At 52.6% G+C, this 18518-nt stretch overlaps 1 protein-coding gene across 1 annotated transcript; it reads left to right on the plus strand.

The window, feature by feature from the left end:
• The first annotated feature begins 1034 nt into the window (after positions 1–1034).
• NIBAN3 (niban apoptosis regulator 3) lies at positions 1035–16815 on the plus strand. Its single transcript, XM_081135834.1, has 15 exons — positions 1035–1217; positions 2374–2504; positions 4906–5031; positions 5636–5750; positions 7480–7644; positions 8212–8327; positions 8409–8513; positions 8709–8871; positions 9481–9671; positions 10538–10696; positions 11759–11875; positions 11955–12062; positions 12859–12970; positions 14633–14716; positions 16170–16815. Exons 1-15 carry the CDS (start codon positions 1163–1165, stop codon positions 16274–16276), a joined length of 1854 nt encoding a protein of 617 aa, XP_080991960.1. The 5' UTR covers positions 1035–1162; the 3' UTR covers positions 16277–16815.
• Positions 16816–18518: the final 1703 nt, after the last annotated feature.

Genomic DNA, 18518 nt, shown 5'->3' on the forward strand with positions numbered 1-18518 from the left:
CTTTATTGATTTCAGAGAGAGGAAGGGAGAGGGAGAGAGAGAGAAACATCAATGATGAGACGGTAATTGATCAGCTGCCTCCTGCCTGCCCCTGACTGGGGATCGAGCTCGCAACCTGGGCATGTGCCCTGACTGGGAATCGAACCGCGATCTCCTGGATCCTAGGTTGATGCTCAACTGCTGAGCCACACCCAGCCGGCTACCTGACAGTTTTTGTTGGCGTGCCTAGAATGGTCCATGGGGGCTGCGGCAGCTGCAGGGAAGTGAGTGGGCTGGAGGGAACCATTGAGACTGGGGGCTCTGCAGGGCCTGGCATTTCCCCCTAGGGTATGGGGAACCACAGGAGGTGCTAGAGGTCAGGGCTTGGAATTTGGGATGTGCCGGAGATGGGCTGGGGCCTGAGAGTGAGGGCACCTTTAAGAGTCACTTAAAGAATGAAATAGAGATGAGATGAATGCTTGGTGGGTGGGGCTGGGGGAGGTGCTGGGGATGAGGGAGGAGCCAGTGCTCCTCTTAAATCTCCACGCCTCCTACTCGACCCCCTCTCCCCTACCGTCGTCATCTGGGACCCCACCACTTGCTCCCTCAGTCCCAATACTCACCCTGGGGACGGGGGGTGTGGGCTTGCTCTGTCTCCCCAGCCTGGGGACTCCTGGTGGCTGAGCCAGGGCTGAATCCCTCCAACATTGCCCAGCATGGGGCAGGCACAGTGGGGTGGGCATCAGGTGAGGATAGACACCCTATCCCTGCCCATCCTTTCTTGCCCTGCACACACCAACTGGTTGCCTGGTCCTGCCAGATATCTGCCCTGCATTCCTCCTCCAAAGCCAGCCAGAATATTTGTCTCCCACCCCTGCACTCACTCTTGAGGCTGCTGGGGCAGCCCCTACAGAAACCAGCAGCTCTGGGGCCTTGGCCCCAGGGGAGTTGGGAGGACGCAGGTGCAGGGTGGGGTGGGGCAGGGGGCGGGCATCGTCACCCTCTCAACACACAATGGGGGGCCAAGCTCTGGCTTCTGACCCCAGACACTGATAGCCACAGCATCCAGGATCCTCACAGGCTGCCCTGATACCAGGGTGTCCCTGAGCAGAGGAACCTGGGGAGCTGTGGGTTGGAGAGGGATGTCTGCTTCACACTAGAAGATCCTGGACACAGCAGCAAGATGGGCGGGCGGCCTTCAAGCCCCCTGGACAAGCGGCAGCAGCAGCACCTGAGGGGTGAGCTAGGGTCAGGAGGGGTGGGGATGGGGAGGAGTGTTCAGGGTTGTCAGATACATGGGGTGCCCTATTGTGAATTCCAGAGAAGTAATAAATAATTTTTTAGTATATGTCCCAAATTTTGCATGAGGGCATAGTTATGCTAAAAAATAATTCCTTAGTTACCTGAAATTAAAATTTAACTGGTGTCATGTACTTTTATTTGGTAAATCTGGTAACCTGACTTGGCATGGGTTTAGGGTATGGGGCATGGGTCAGGTGGGGGGTGCCCTGGGCCCAAACATCTTGGGGGATAATCCTTCCCCCAAGGTGGGCAGGGGTCAATAGATCCCTCTGTGTGGACCCCAGAGACTGAGTGACAGTTCTGATTTGAGACAAAGAATAGCCAGTACCTTTCATCCCCCATACACATGGTTGAGTATTTACTGTGTGCTGGGCACGGAATATAATGAACTCATGATCTAGATTAGGAAAAGTCAAGTTATCAGGTTTTTTCTGTAGTAGCTTAAGGCAAAGATTTAGTACTCTCTCCTATGGGGGTACAGTGGCAGATATGCTGGTAAAAGTTAGATAACCCAACTTCTTCCATCTCATGGTTCTACCATGAGTGGTTTCTGTGCCTGAAGTCACCTCATGGCACATAAAGGCTGCTGAAGCTCCAGCCATTCTAGGCCCACATTCCAGGCAGCGGGATGGACTGTATGTTTTACATATAGTCAAGTGCGTGCATCTTAAGGGAACAGCTTGAAGAACTTTAACACCTGTGTGATCACCTCTTAGAACAGGATACAGAATACTTCCATCACTTCAGAAAGTTTCTCTGTGCTGGGGTAAGGCTTTTAAAAGATTCTGAATATTTCTCTAGGTAAGGGGCATGAAAAAACTTTCAGGAGCAATGAAACTGTTCATTATCTTGATCGTGGTTTCTGGGGGTGGACATGTGTGAAAGCTCATTAAATTCTATGCTTTATACAATTAAAGTTTGTTGTGCATCAGTTACAAATTAAGCCAGAGCCCCTTAACTCCCCCTTTCCCTCATGTGGATGGAAACAGACAGCAGAGGGCTAAGGGTAAATGGAACTTGGAGCATGGGGTAGCTTTTGGATTTGAGTAGGTGGCCTGATTCAGCCACCTCGCTGTTCCCTTGTCCCTGCAGGTCAGGTGGATGCCCTGCTGAGGAACTTCCTGCCCCAATACCGCGTGCAGCTGGCAGCCTCTGTCCTGCAGCAGATTTCCCGGGAGCTAGTCCCCCAGGAGCTGGCTGGATGCCAATTGCTGCACAGCAAAGTGGGTGCCACAAATGAAGGTGGAGGGCTGCTGAGTGAGCGAGTCTGCAGGGGCCGTTGGTTCAGTGTGTGTGTGTGGGGGGGGCACTTCTCACACCTTTGTCCTTGCTGGTGCCAAAACCTAGGGTGACTGTAACATTCACTGGCACATCCTGGACTGGACACTGGGGACACAGCAGAGACCAAGACATATTCCACTCTGTTCTCTGGAGCTCACAGTCTGATTGGGGAAAATGACCCCCAAAAGTTAATATCATGGTGCAGGATAACTTCTGATAGGTGCTAAGAAATCAAGAGGAAGGGCACTGTTGGGTACAGTTGGGTACAGTTGATCTGAGATGTAAAGGATGAGAAGGAGCCAGATCTGTAGCCCAGAATGGGAAGGGCATTGTAGGCAGAGGGCACAGCCAGTACAAAAGCCTGAGGTTGGAAAAAGCTTGCCCTGAGTGCCACATTCAAGGACACAGCACTGGCTGCTCTGTGAGCTGCAGAGAACAGAACGGGATATGTCTTGGTCTCTGTTGTGTCCGCAGCGTCCAGCCCAGGCCACTGGATACTCCGTGTACTTCATCTGCCACTTCTTCCAGGAAGCCTTCCTGGATTTCCATGGCCCCTGCCTGAGTTGGGCGCTTCTTCTGAGACCCCCATCTCACTGCTTCTCCAGCAAAACCCCAGGTCACACATTAGTCACCTCCAGGGGTCTGCTGTGCTAGGGCAGGGGCCAGGCATAGTCTTCTCTTCCCCTCATCCCCACTTCTCATGCCCGCACAGTGACTGCACATAGTACAGGAATAGTCTGTGGATGGAACAGAGGAGCCTGGAGCTGCTTGGTTCTAGCTCCACATGTCTGCTGAGCTGGCAATGGCACCCAGGTCTTCCCTGTGCCTGGCACAACATACTCAGTTCTCACCAGCCCAAGAAATGGGTCTTTGACCAGCAAAGAAACCAAGGCACAGAAAGGCAAAGTGATCTGCCTAAGGTCATACTGTCAGCAAGAGGCAGAGGCATGATTTGCACTTGGACTCATATTCTTTACTGACACTGGGTCCCCTGCCCTATCAGGGTTGTGAGTTTTCCCACTTCTCTCAGATGCCTCTTCTCCCAACTATGCCTGCCCTGAGATGGGGGCTCCCTGGCACTGTGGACACTGAGCCCCCTCCTAACCAGGGCTCTCCCTGTCCCTCTTGGGGCATCATGGGGCCTGGGTGTCACCCCCACCTGCACCTTACACCACCTGCTGCTGGTTTCAGCCACCTGGGCCAGGCCACAGCTGACATTGGGTTTCAAGCAGTGTGGAGGGACTTCCCCTTGCTTCAGTTTGAACATTTTATATAATACTTATTTTATATGTTTTTATTTTATATATAATTCCTTTATATATATATTGTTGATTTCAGAGAGAGGAAGGGAGAGGGAGAGAGAGACAGAAACATCAATGATGAGAGAGTAATTGATCAGCTCCCTACTGCATGGCCCCTGCTGGGGATCAAGCCCACGACCTGGGCAAGTGCCCTGACCAGGAATCAAAACATGATCTCCTGAATCATAGGTCGATGTTCAACTGCTGGGCCACACTGGCCAGGCTATATAATTTCTATAATAACATTTAAAAAATATTGTTATGAAAATTCTCATAGCTGGGAAAAGGTATGGAGAATCATTAACAAACACACCTGAGTTCCCACCATCCCACCAAAGAATCAAAATATTACAATTGCAGTTAATTGATTCATTAAATATGTAACGAGCACCAACTATGTACCAGACACTGCTCTGGGACCCAGTGATGACACAAAACACACAATTCAGGTAGTACGAAGAGTGACAAAGGAAATGAAACAGGACAAAGAAAATGTCCTCCTGCCTGACGGTGGGGTCTGTGGACAGAGGCCAGGCCTTCACTCATACAGTTAAACTACACCTGCCCCATGACCCAGCAACACCACTTGTATTGGTTAGTGAGTGCTGTGTAACAATATACTACAGATCAGTAGCTTAAAACAACACACACTTATTATCTCACAGTTGCTGTGAATCAGGAATCTAGATGCAGCTTCTCTGAGTCCTTTCTTTCAGCGTCTCTCACAGGCTGCAATCAAGGTGTTGGCCAGGGCTGGGATCTCATCTGAGAATCAAGTGGGGAAGGGTCCACTTCCAGATGAAGTGGAGATGACAAGACTGCCCTGTCTCAGGGCTGTGTGGAAGATAAATCAGTTCATATTTGGAAGGACCCCACACAAGTGCATGCTATGAGAGTGCTTGATAAAGAACAGGAGTGCCACATAGCAGCACCCACGCGCTCTGTACTTAGTGGCACCTGGGACACAGTGGGAGCTGTCCTAGTGATCTGGACACTGGAACACTGGCCAGTGCCCCAGTACCCAAGGGCTCCTCCTCCACAGAAGCTTCCCCGAGTCCGTGAGCACCGAGGACCCCTGATCCAGCTGCGGGGCCACCCGCCCCAGTGGCAGCCGATCTTCTGTGTCCTGCGTGGGGATGGCCACCTGGAGTGGTTCAGCCACAGGGAGGTGAGTGAGTGACCTGTGTCCCTTTGGCCTCCAGATTCTCCATCCCACGCTCCCCAGAGTGGGGTTGGGGGTCTAGCTATCAGCATAGCCCCTCTCCTTTCTTCAGTCATCTAGCCTGAATCAAGCAAGGGGCCCTGTGTGCTTGGCCTGCAGTGGGCGACCATCTCCTGTTGTGCCAGGTGGATGAACTGAGGCCCAGGACAGGGGTAGGGGCTTCCTCATGGTTGTCAGCAGAGCCGAGGTTGAAACCATGTTAGGCCTGCGTGGATCATGCCCATACCCGTGCCCTGCTTCCCGGCTGGGGAATTCCTTCAGGTCACTTGTTGCCCTGGAATGCAGTTTCCACCTCTGTGAAATGGGTGATGATGGTCTACAAAGCAAGGGGCTGCGCTGATCCAATGAGATAATCCTCAACAGCACTTGGCCCGGCACACGGTGGAGGCTGGGTGCTCTGCTATGGAGGAGGGGGAAAGAGCAGTGGAGGCAGGGAGGGGAGGTGGAGGATTTCCCCAGCTAACCCCAAACCTTCCCCTGATCCTATGATGAGGCATGGAAGCCACAGTTTAGACTTGTCCCAAAGTGGTTCTTTGGACACCTTTTGTAGGAATATGAAAATGGGAGCCGTCCTCTGGGCTCCACGGCCCTGACAGGGTACACAGTCCTGACTTCCCAGCGTGAATATCTCCACCTGTTGGACACTCTCTGCCCAGACTCCTCGGGTAAGGCTCCTGGGGACCCCAAAAGCAGGCGTCTCTAGTTCAGTGCTGTTGACACTAGGGCCTGATCATTCTTTGCAGTGAGGGTCGCCCTGTGTACTGCAGGGTGTTGAACAGCATCCCTGGTCTCCACCCACTAGACACCAATAGCAGTCCCAAACCCAAGTGTGACAACCAAATATGTCTCTAGACATTGCCAAGTGTCCCTTGGGGGACAGCATTGTTTCTGGGTAAGCATCCTGACTCTAGAAAGAGAAACACCCACTCTCATCAGAGTGAAAGAGGTTGGTCACTGGACCGGAATCAAAGTAGCAAAGGGTAAAAGCAAGTATGTGGGGGATGGGCACTGGTGGGGGGAAATCGTGCAACTTGGTGCTGGGTGTATTGTTCATTTAGTTGTTTCCTGGAGGGTTCTCCCTTCCTCCCTCCCTTCCATTCTCTCTTCTCCTCCCCCTCCTTTTTTTTCTCTCTCTTTTTCTCTAACTTCCTCCCTCTCTCTCTCCTTCCATTACCCTCTCCTTCTCCTCCCCTTCCCCCTCCTTCTCTCTAACTCCCTCCCTCCATTACCCCTTCTCCTCCCCTCCCTCCCCCTCCTCCTCTCTTTCTCTCTCTCTTCCTCCCCCCATGACACACAGTGCAGGAACAGGGAAAGGAGCAGCTTAACTGGGCTGGACGCATCTAATGAGGACTCGTGTTATCTCCTCGAATCCACCCAGCAGGCAGCCCCATCACTAGCTACCTCATTCCGCAGATGCACACACTGAGGCTGAGGACCGTCGCTCACAATTAGTAAGGCTCGGAGCCAGAATTGTACCCTTGGCTTCACTCAGGAGCTATCTTGCCACCAAATGATGCAAATACAGCAATAAGGACAGTCTACAGAAATGTTGAGGATGTGGAACCCACCACATGCATACCCATCCTTTGGGGTTGATTAAATAAGTTATGGCCCGGCCCTTAGAAAGGAAAGCTGAGCAGCCGCTGGCGGTGTCCCACGTGTATGCAGGAGCCAAAAGGCAACTTATAGACCAGGAAACCCCATCTTGTTACAACAATACACCCCATGCATCTTTGTGCAGATTTTAAAATCTGGAATAATGTCCCCAGACTGTTAACAGCTATTATAATCCCCAGGGGCTGCGGTTGAAGGGCTGGGATGTCCAGGAACTTCTACCTTCTGGATTATTTTATTTTACTGCGGTCTGTATGTACTACTCTGGAAATCAGAACAAAACACTGAGGATTTTAGGAGACCCCAAATAAATTAAACAAACTTAAATTCACTCACTGCGTCCTCCCAACCATTCTAGGCCATTGATAATACTTTTGAGCCCATTTTACAGGATCAGAGAGATGAAAAACTGTGCCCTGTGTATAGAAAATGGCTTGGCTAAGTTTGAACTTGGGCGTGGCTGGCTCCAGCACCCCACAGCAAGCAGGGCTCAGATCACATGCCAACCAGGATAGGCTGTTGGTGGCTGCCCAGGCCAGTGTGTTGAGAAGGATGCAGAGGCTGAGAAACAGTGCTGGGAAGAGTTGCTCATGTCTGCCCCGGGCACCTTTCCCTTGGGACGGAGCTGGAATAAGGATACTGCAGCTAGAGCATGGTTTATGCATATTGAGCAACTGCCCACGCCAGGGTCTCCTCTAAGTATTTCATGGTCATTTTCTCCTAGTTGAATGAATGATTGTAGAGCAAATGAATGAAGATGTGACCTTTGTGTGCTTTCAGACCACACACAGGAAGAGCCTGACCCCCTCCTGGAAATGCCGGTGAACTTTCCCCTGTTCCTGCAGCACCCCTTCCGAAGGCATCTCTGTTTCTCTGCAGCCACAGGGGAGGCGCAGCGTGCGTGGAGGCTTGCCCTGCAGGGTGGCATCCGGCTTCGTGGCACAGGTGGGTTCTGGGGAAGGTCAAGCAGTGGGGGCTCCTGGCTTGGGGTCAGAGGGCTCTGCTCCTGCTGACTGTGGGATCCACTCCAAGTCTCAGTTTCTTTACCTATAAAATAGGTTGTGGCGGGAGACAGATGGGATAGGGCTGTGATGGGGGACAGCCTTGTGGGAGCTTCCCCTGGGGGATCAGGAAGGGCTTCTAAGAGGAGGAGATGTCAAAGTTGGGGTCCAAAAAAGATGAGGGGCCGACCATGTGGTAAAGGGAACAGGACCAACATATACAACTGGGCAGCGGGGAATGCGGTGCAGCCTGGTCTGTGACTGCCGGCGGGGGATGCCTTCCCTACACCGTATAAAGGCTCCTTACGGACTGATGGTCTTGCAGGAGCGTTTTCCCCGCGGAGGGCGCTTCTTGTGCAAAGGTCTGGAGGTGGGTGAGACCTGGGTGTTTGGGACCCGGTGAGGAGGCAGAGGGCTTCCTTCCTCTCGGGGAGATGGGGAGCCCGGCAGACATGAGAGCAGAGGAGGGGTGAGCGGGCCCTGAGGAGCCGCCTCTCCCCCGACCCCCCAGTCCTGCAGCGGAGTCAGGCTCCCGCCGCGCATGCCTTCCTGGAGGCCATACGGCTCTACCGGCAGCACCAAGGCCACTTTGGCCATGACGACATGACGCTGGGCTCGGACGCGGAGGTCAGTGCTGTTCAAGGCCGCACCGGGGCCCTCAGGAACCCTCCCGGCCTTCCGCGGAGCCCACGGCCCCCTCTCCTGCAGGTGCTGACCGCAGTGCTGATGTGGGAGCTGCTGCCGGGGCTGCGAGCCCAGACTCAGCCTGGCTTGCGGGGGGCCGGCCGAGCCAGAGCCTGGGCCTGGACCGAGGTACCTGGCGGGATGTAGGAGGTGCCGCAGGAACACACGGTGGCGGGGGTGGGGGCCCGGAGGGGCCGGGAGCCAGACCCGGGCACCCAGCCTCGCCCTTCCCGCGACCGTCGCCTAAACTCTCCCTCTCTCTCCGCGTCCTCGCTGCTCCCACCCCTCCATCCCTTGCTGCTGGCCCCTGGGCTGGCCGGGCAGCTCCTGGATGCGGTTCACGCCACCGTCCTGGCCGGGGCCTCTGCGGGGCTCCGCGCCTTCCAGCCCGAAAAGGACGAGCTGCTTGCGGCCCTGGAGAGGACCCTCCGGCCGGACGTGGACCAGATGCTGAGGCTGCGGGGGCGCGTGGCAGGGAAGCTGCGGGGTGAGGCCCGGGGGCCGGGGCCTGGCGAGGCGGGGTCTAGACGAGGCGGGCCCGACGGAGGCCCGCGGGGAGCCTGAGCGGAAAGGGGGAGCTGGGTGGGTGTAAGGGGCGGGACCTAGCGTCTGGGACCAGACGACCAGACCGAGGCAGCGCTGGAGAAACCGAGGGCGCCGCGTGGCGGGAGGGGACGAGGTGGGGGAGTGGGCGTGGCTTGGGGCGGGGTCAGGAAGGAGGGCGGGACCGTGGGAAAGGAGCCCAGCCAGGGATGGAGCGGGTGAAACTCGGTCTGGAAAGGACACGAGGCCCAGGTAGCGGCACGTTTCACGCGGGTTGTTCAGTCAGGTGGCGGAGGTGCTCCCCTCTCCGCTCAGTTACAGAGAACCGGCTGGAACCCGGACTCTGCCTTCCCGCTTGCGCTCCTGAGCCCTGAGTCTGTGCCCCCCCCCCCCCCCCCCCCGCACTGGAAGCCTCCGTTTCTCAGTAAAATGGGTGGAGACCGCGCTGCGAGTCAGCGTCCCGCCCACCTCACCCTGGTGAGCCCAGGGTCTCCCCACGACCCCATTTGCCCAGCACCTTGAGGGGACCCAGGCCAGTGTTTTGCACTCTCAGCCGAGGTCCAGGGCCCCCTGGAGTCGTGCCTGCGCGGGAAGGTCGACGAGCAGCTGCCTCGCGTCACGCAGACTCTGCTGAACACGGTGCAAGCAGCGCTCGCGGCGGTGCAGACCCTCCTAGCCCAGGGCATGGACCGCCTGTCTCGCCACCTGCGTGGGAGTCCCTCCGGCGCCCGGCTGCGGAAAGAGGTGAGGTCTTGCTGGTGAGGGGTTCACTGGGCCATTAACTCATACAAGAGTTGCATGCACCTTGCATCTTTGTTGTTTGACAACCTTCTCTTCTGAAAAACCTCGAAACAACTTTTTTTCCAGGCTGCTTTTTACTTATTATGGACCACCATGGTATGGTCATTGGGGCACAGTTTAAATGTGGGGAAAAGGAGTAAGAGGACAAGAGTATCACTTAATAATATCAGTGTGGAGTCACCTTCCCCCCAAACTTCCTCCTGTTATTCCTCTGTTTAGCCAGAGGTCACCCATCCCCAGACAGTTCTGCTCCATGCAGGTCAGCTCAGTTCTGATATTAAATGAGCGCCTGCTGTGCATCAGGAAACCTTCAACTTGTTAAGCATCCATTTCATAATCACCTCCTCCAGGAACTTTCCCTGGCCCCTCTGCATCTGCTGCCGCCTGAGCTTCCCTCCTTATGAAGGCATTTACACACCACTGCGGTTGATTGCCTACAGTCTATCTCCCCAAACTTTTCTGTGAGCTCCTTGAGGGCACAGATGGTGTTGGATTACTCCACTTATGCAGATGGCCCAGCACAGAGAGGCCATCGGGTGGTGGGCATAGGTGCCAAAAGGGCTGAGTGTGCCCATTTCCCCTCAGTCAGGCCAGCACCACATATTATCTTTTTTCCACATTTTATTGCCATTTTATGTCCATCACACCATACCTCACTGTTACTTTTATCATGCATTTTTGTGGTGATAACCAAGGTAAGATGTGTTCCCATTTGTGTTTTTCCTTTGATGAATTGGCTGTGAAGTCCTTGGCCCTGCTTTTCCATCAGCTGATGGTGTTTTTCTCACCTGACTGTCATTGGAGCACAGGTTTACTCATTTGGTGAGATGCCATGGGATCCAGAGCTGATGCAGACCTGTTACCGTGAGGCTGAGCGGAGCCGGGGTCGCTTGGGGCGGTTGATGGTACCCTTTGGCTTCCTTGGAGCACGAAGTCTGGTGTTTGGGGCCCAAGATCTCGCACAGCAGGTGAGGGTGAGTGGGAGGCTGGGAGGAGGGAGGCAAGGGCAACAGTCTTCACTGAGCAGGTGCCACATGTGTGCTAGGGAGGTCATGGTGACCATGTAAGACATGGCCTTCCCTCGCTGGGCTCCCAGTGTCATGTAGACATGAACCCATGACCAGGCAATGATCAAATGTGATGAACAGGGCTGGGGTGGGGATGCACAAGGTGCCATGGGAGCCCTGAGGAAGTGCTTGATCCATCTCAAGGGTTGGGAGGACTTCCAGGAGAAGACTTCCAAGCTGGGGCAGCAGTCAGAGGAATGGGGGTTGAGCCATGTCCTGGGTAGAGGGAACAGTGTGTATAAATGCTGGGAAGTGAGAAAGCTTGTCTGCCTTTGGGAAAATAAAGCAATTTAGAGACATTGTGTTGTAGGTTTCAAGGGAGGGCAGAAAGGTGGGAGATGTGCCAGTGAGGTGTGTCAGGGCCCTCAGTATGAGGTTAAGAGGCTGGGCTCTGTCCCAAGGGCAATGGGGAGCCACAGCAGGTTTGTGAGCAGGGGAGGGGTGTAACCAAATTTAAAGTTAAGAAGCCACGTCTGCCTTGGGGAGCATGGGCTATGGGAGGCAGGAGTGGAGGAGGCCCCAACTAGTTGGGTACTGTTGGTGGAGAGAAGCTGGGTATATTTTGAAGGCCAAGGGGATGGGACCTGCTAATAGACATGGTAAGTGAAGGAAGCAGGGATTAAGAAGACCCAGTGCTGCCTGGCACAATTGTTCAATTTGCATACTGCTCAAGAGTGCTCAGCTGATGAGGCTGAACTCTGGCTGGCTCTCTGCTCCCCAGGCTGGGCACCCTGGCACCATCCTCCAGAGGGGAGGCTGCTTTCTACCAGTTTGCACATAGGTACCCACTGACTGGATGATCCCTAGGTCCTGAGAGGAGGTACTATGTCTTGAGACAGGAGGAGGTTGAGAGAAGTGGCTGGTAGGGCAGATTGGATGCTGAGGTGTCAGTCGGGTGGGAATGAAGCTGATAAGGCCGGTGAGTGGATTACCTGGCAGTCATCCCAGTTCCTCCTCCTCCAGCTCATGGCCGATGGCGTGGCCACCTTCCTGCAGCTGGCAGACCAGTGTCTGACCACTGCCCTGGACTGCAACCAGGCTGCCCAGCAGCTGGAGAAAGTCAGGGGGCGTGTGCTGAAGGTGAGGCCTGTGGGGAGGGCATGAACATGGGCCTGGGTGCCCAGAGGGCTACTGGACTGGCCACTGTGTTGTCATGCAGAAGTTCCAGTCGGACAGTGGCTCGGCGCAGAGGAAGTTCGTCCGTGGGTGGCAGCTCTGCGTCTTTTTGCCTTTTGTGCTGAGCCAGCTAGAGCCAAGCTGCAAAGCGGTGAGCAAACAGGGGACACGCAGGCAGGTCCTGTGGGGCGACCAAGCATCTGTGTCTCTCTATAAAGTGGACAGAATGCTCGCTCACTCACCGAGCCACTGTGACGGTTAGAGACTTTTGTTCCCTGAGCTCTGGGGCTCCACTATGCCCTCTGCTTCTCCTATGACAGTGCTTGATACCTGTCACTTGAGAGCTGGGGCGAGGGCACATGCATCACATACTAGCAGGTGACACAAGTTTCAGAGAAGGAAGGAGGCAGAGAGGGAGTGCGCGTGTGTTGGGGGGGGTGCTATGGTCATAGAGGCTCTCCCTGAGAAGATGACACTTGAGAGGCAGTGAGCTGAAAGCATGAGCCATGTCCCAAGGAAGGACATTCCAGGCAGAGGGCACAGCATATGCAAAAGCCCTGAGGCAGGCCTGTGCCTGGTGTGTTGGGGGAACAGTGAGACCAGTGTGGCAGGAGGTGGGTGAGTGAGGTGGTGGGAAAGGGCTGAGGGGAGAGGTCACAGGGGCCTGGCTGCACAGGGCTCAGGGGCACCAGGCAGGGGTTGGTCTCAGGTGCTAACAGGCTCCTGAGAGGAAGTGGCTGGGGGGAGGGGGTCCTAGGGGAGACACCTGTGCTATTCCTGTTGAAGTGGGATGTGCTTTGCTTTATCAATTTGCACAGCAACCTGAGGGAATACAGGTAAAGGAGGCCATTTTAAAGGCCACCCAGGTACCTAGGGTCAGAGCTAGAGCTGGCACCTACGAAGCAGCCCACCCCTCCAGCCCAGCTCCTCACCCAGCTCCATTCCAGGAGCTGCCTGAGTTTGAAGGGGATGTTCTTGCTGTGGGCAGCCCTGCCCTGACCATCGAGGGCATCTATGAGGATGTCATCCGGGGGATCCTGCTGCAGAGGATAGATGGAGGTGAGCCTCACCCCCTATGGTTCAGGGGAGCCTGGTAACCCCTGGCTGTGTATACTGAGCCCTACCAGGGTACCCATTGCCTCACTTCCTGTGAACACTAGCCTTTTGACTCAGGGTCCAGACTGGGACAGAGGTGGACTAGCCTAGAGGGGCAGTGATAGAAGATCCCTGAGTGAGGGCATGGGAATGAGGCTCTCAGGGGTGTGTAGGACTTCTCAGGATGAGTGGAAGGAGGCAGAATTTAAAACTTCAGATAGACATTCACATTTAGTCATTCAACAATCACCACCTGTGTTTTTGTGGGCTGGCACTGAGGCCCCAAAAGTTCTTGGACTTGGGGTAGGCGTCTCAGGATCTCTTGCCTTGGGAAAAGGCTCCAGAACCATCTATTCTCCCTCCTGCCTTGTCTGTTCACTCATGACCCAATGTTGTGACCTCTGAGACATGTGCATTAACTTGGAGCTGAGCAGTATACCTTGGTGATTCAGGGAATGTCACCGCATCCACATGGCCTGCACAGAGAGGGAAAGACAACAGAAGGAGAGGAGGCTGGCGGCTGCCAAGGCAGACATGCAGGGGCTTGAATGACAGGCAGAGAGTTTAGACTTTTTTGGGTAGGCAATAGGGAGTCATGGAGGGTGTGTGAGCAGAGGATGACAGTGGCAAGACTGAAAATGAGGGAGGAGGCTGAGGGCATGGTCCTGGGAACAAATGATGGGCCCGAGCAGGGACAGCTACCAGGAGGACTAAGCCCAGTGATGAGGATGAGGCAGGAGCAGAGGTGCCAGAATTGGTGGCCTGGGTGTCGCGGAGTACAAGGGAGGGGCCACAACCTGAGGATGGAGTGTAGGAAGAGGGGAGGCATCTCTGAGAGGCTGTATTTGAAGGACACAAAGAGGAAGAAGGGACACAGACAGAGCAGTTTGAGAGGTGACAACAGAGTTCTGAGACCCAGGGGGTAAGGGTGAGGACATGGGCTCCATCTGAGGGTAGCTGAACAAAAAGAATCAAGTCCCTTGAATAGGGGACCCTTTTTTTCATCCAAGGATATTTTTTCCATTGCTTTTCAGAGAGAGTGGAAGGGAGAGATGATAGGTGATAGATAGATAGATAGATAGATAGATAGATAGATAGATAGATAGAAACATTAATGTGAGAGACACACATCAATTGTTTGCCTCCTGCACTTGGTCCCGGTTGAGCCCTTGGCTAGAATCGAACCCAGGACCTTTCAGTCCACAGGCTGATGCTCTAACCACTGAGCCAAACTGGCTACGGCGAATAGAGGACACTTTAAATAAAAAAAGGCTATTCTCTGATTGGGAAAAAAAAAATCCAGAGACAGTAATACCTTCATTTCCAGAGATTTTCCATGCCCTTAGGGGATTCGATCCTCAATGGATTTGTGACATCTGCTTGAAGTGCAGTGTTGTGAGGTGGAGCTGGTAGCATCTGGCTCAGTGAAGATGTTGAGGATCGGCTAGCAATGTCTGCATGGGCACAGGCCTGGAGAGAGGCTCAAATAAGCCATTTGTTTAGGGTTCCTGGTTGAGCTGGTTCCTCTATCCTTTGCCCTCTGGTGGCTTCTTTGGGAGAATGCATAGAAGCCCTTTGATGGCGGGGCTTCTCCAGGTGGTTCCAGGAGGTTATCTGTTGTTTTAGAATTGAAGAAGGCCCTCAGTGCCAGCGGTGTGTCCTGTACTCTGGATGGCTTCTCAGAGGCCCCATGGGACCAGGTGGGAGCAGGTGAGGACCTCACAGGTTCTTGGGCCATACGAGTGAATTGATGGGGGGTAGGGGGGCTCCTTTACAGGGTGTATGGGAAGGTTGAAAGAGTGGGTTCCTGGAACAGCATCCACCTGTCTTCTGATGTGGCTGGTCTGGCCAAACTCATGGTGAACAAGAGCAGTGGGGAGACATGGAGTGTGTTGGTGCCACAGAGGGACCCTGTAAGCATAGGCTCTGACATGCACGTGAATTTGTGTCCCATCTCATTTGCCAAAACTCAGCAGGGCCTCTCCCAGCAGCTACTAGTTCCCAACACTGAAAGGAGAGATTGTGGTGATGGGAGCCTTGGGTTCACCATGAGCAGAGGCTCTGTGAGATGAGAGCAGGGATTCTAGAGTGGCTCACAGCTCCCTTGGGAACTGCTGTTATGAGAGCCTTGGAAACCCACCCAGCTAAACTGCTTCCACGTTCTTCACCTACAGAAACTCTGAGATAATAGATCTGTGTTGTTTTCAGCTGCTACTTGGGGGGGGGCATTTGTTATGCAGCTATAGCTAACTAATACTGATCTAGGGTAATATCCCATAGCCAGTCGCTGCAGATAAACTGATAAATATTCACACTTACTGGGATGAGGGAAGATTAAACAGTCTTATAAAGACTTCTGGGTGTCAGAATGTTTTGTGATTTGCAATTGGTAATGAGAGATTGTAGGTGAACTCCTTAATCTATTTAACCACAATCTAAATGATGGTGGATTTTGCTTCTAGTTTTTCCCTCTAACTGGTAACACCACAGGGGATAACCTCAAATGTACTTTTCAGGCAAGTGCAGGTCTTCGTGTGTAAATCCCCCAATGTGAAATCTCACGGTGTAGAGCATGTGTGCTTGTCATTTCAACAGTGGTCTCCAGAGCTCTCTCCATCAGTATGTTCCCACCTGGTTGTTGCTTCTCACAACAACCAGGTGGCCCATTTCCCCACAGGCTGCCCAGGCTGTCAGCTAACTTGGAATTTCTCATACCTTCTGGGTGGAAAATGGTGTCTTGGCTTCGTTTGAATGAACACATGTTCTTGGAGATGAAAATAAGCATCTTTTCATGTGTTTAGGAGTGGTTTTTAGCTCTTCTGTTCCTCTCCTTGGCTCACTTATGTTCTAGATGCTTATAAATTAAGGTGTTTTTTTTTAAAAAATATATCTTTATTGATTTCAGAGAGAGGAAGGAAGAGGGAGAGAGAGGGATAGAAACATCAGTGATGAGGGAGTCATTGATCGGCTGCCTCCTGCATGCCCCTGACTGGGAATCGAACCCAGATCGCCTGGATCCTGGGTCAACACGCAACTGCTGAGCCATGCCCAGCTGGGCAAATTAAGTTTTCATTGCTAATATCCCACTTACTGAGCATTTATTATGTGCTGGGCATTTGATGTGTCCAGTTTTTTGGCATCCTTATGACTTTCCATCTTACAGATGAGGAAACTGAGGCTCAGAGAGGGACTTGCTCCAAGCAGCCAGGCTCCTGCACTGAGGTCCAGCCGCCCTGCCCACTGCCATCTCCAGGGACATTCCAGAGCTGAATCTGCCTACAACCATCTTCATTACCAATGGATAAATGTCTACTAGTGGAATTCCTGAGTCATAGGAACCATTTTTAAAAATATATGTTTTTATTGACTTCAGAGAGAGGAAGAGAGAGGGAGAGAGAGATAGAAATATCAATTATGAGAGAGAATCATCCATTAGCTGCCTCTTGCACGCCCCCTACTGGGAATTGAGCCACAACCAGGGCAAATGCCCTGATCGGGAATTGAACCATGATCTCCTGGCTCATGGATCTATGAGCTACACCAGCAGGGCCATATGAACCATTTCAAGGCTTTCATAACCAACTCACCTCCACCTCACTCCTTTTCTGAAAGGCTGTGCCTTTTTACCAGCAGGATTTGTGCATATTCCCACCAGCAGGATTTGTGCACATTCTCCATATCATTTCCAAACATTAGGAATTTTCATAAAAGAAAAAAATGTCAATTTGATAGGCACACATATTTCATTTTTTAATTTTTAATTTCTTTGATAACTAAAATGAATCTAAAAATATGTTTATTGGCCATTTATATGTTCGTGGTTTTTTTATTGAACTGTTCGTGGCTCTCTCTACTTGTTTTCCCCGGGAGATTTTATCCTTGTTGATCTCTGATAACTCTGTGTATATTAAGGATATTAACACTTTGTCTCCAGGTTACAGATATTTTTTCCTCAGCTTGCTGTGGGCCTTGTGAGTTTGTTTACTTGTTCCAAATTTTAACTTGGTATCAAGTTTCTCAGTGAGAGAACTTTTACGGACTTCTCTGCTTGCCAGAAAAGTCATCTGTTCACTGGAGGTTGGCAGCTTTCCCACATCACAAGCCTTCCAGCTGCTTCCGGAGCAGGTTCCGGAGGGATTTCCCTAATATTCTTCTCGGTTCAGCTTTCAGAGGGGGACCTGCACACTCCACAGAGATGGTTTCCTCTCATTCTATCCTGGAGTTTTAAGCCTCCCCCAAGAGAATATGGTTTTCCTCATGTTTCCTGACTTTCCCCCTCCACCACCATCTTCTGAGATACATTTGTGCTTCACAGCTTTGTCCAGCTGGCTTCTTTTTACCCAGGATGTTGAAGTTATTCTGGGAAAATTGCAGCAACAAGAATTTGAGAAAACCACTGTTTGCCCTGGAGTCTAAATCCTTCCAGTCTTTTCTCAGTGTATCAGGACAAGGGTGCACTTGTCACTCTATTTTTCTTGTTTAATATGGAAGATCTTTCGTTGCCAGGTCCATAGAGCATAAACTTGTTTTTGTCTTTTTATTATGGAAAATTTCAAACATGCCCTAAAAGCAGAGATCCCCTGTGCTCCTATCAACAATGACCAAGTTTGGCCCCCTCCCTTTTCCTCCTCTCAATCATGTAACCAGTAAAGATTAGCCTGCATTTCTAAAAGACTCAGCCAAAAACTTAACTTGTGCAGATAATTACTGTAGAAAAATATCAGAAAACAAGCAAAAGAGAGAAAAGTAATGAAAGGAAGGGCATGGACAAGGGGAGGAGCAGGAAGAGAAGGAGGGGCGAGTATCACCTGACTCCATAGACACACTGGGAGATTTGGGTTTATCCTCGCCAAGTTCACTGCCCCACATTCATCCTTTGATGGCCAGTCAGGACGCACAACCTGTGCCCTGAATTTTACCCAGCAATATTAACCCCTGCCATACACACATTAATAAATATACATCTCAACATCACTCTTAAGACTTAATTTTTAAGAATGACCCCAACACGATCAATTAGAAAATACATCCGAGTGCTGGAAAACAGTCTCCTGGTAGCATTTCTATGGAAAAGCCCATCCTGCCTCCAGAGCGCGTGCTCAGCACTTTAAAGCATCGCTTGGTTCCCCTTCATGCCAACCCCGTGGGGTTGGTATAAGCCTATTGTGCAGGTGGACGTATTAAGGCTTACACAGCGAGCCCGCACGGGGCGCCTGGACACGACAGTGTCCGTGGACTTAATACCCAGCAAGCCTTGAGGGCATCCCGGCGAGGTCGGGGACCCAGGGTGGTAACACCTACGTTGCAGCCAGGGAAACTGAGGCTCAGCTCTTTTGGGTCCCAAACCAGGTCCTAACTATCCAGATCGGCCTGGTACACCCGGGGGTTGTACGAATCAAAGTTGGATGGGCATCAAGAGCGGGTCCCGCTCTATCAGTCACTTGGAGGCAGGGCAGATTCTGAACTTTGAGCCATTAAGGCGGGAGTGGGGGCGGGGCTACCGAGGGTAAAC

Source organism: Miniopterus schreibersii (genome assembly GCF_964146895.1).
Source record: "Miniopterus schreibersii genome assembly, chromosome: 4".
Taxonomy (NCBI): domain Eukaryota; kingdom Metazoa; phylum Chordata; class Mammalia; order Chiroptera; family Miniopteridae; genus Miniopterus; species Miniopterus schreibersii.

Excerpts from the sequence above, each read along its gene's own strand:
- NIBAN3 (XM_081135834.1), top strand. The coding sequence starts at position 1,163 with ATGGGCGGGCGGCCTTCAAGCCCCCTGGACAAGCGGCAGCAGCAGCAC. Across the intron at positions 1,218-2,373 it reads GCAGCAGCAGCACCTGAGGG|GTCAGGTGGATGCCCTGCTG; the intron begins GTGAGCTAGGGT and ends TTGTCCCTGCAG. Across the intron at positions 2,505-4,905 it reads GCCAATTGCTGCACAGCAAA|AAGCTTCCCCGAGTCCGTGA; the intron begins GTGGGTGCCACA and ends CCTCCTCCACAG.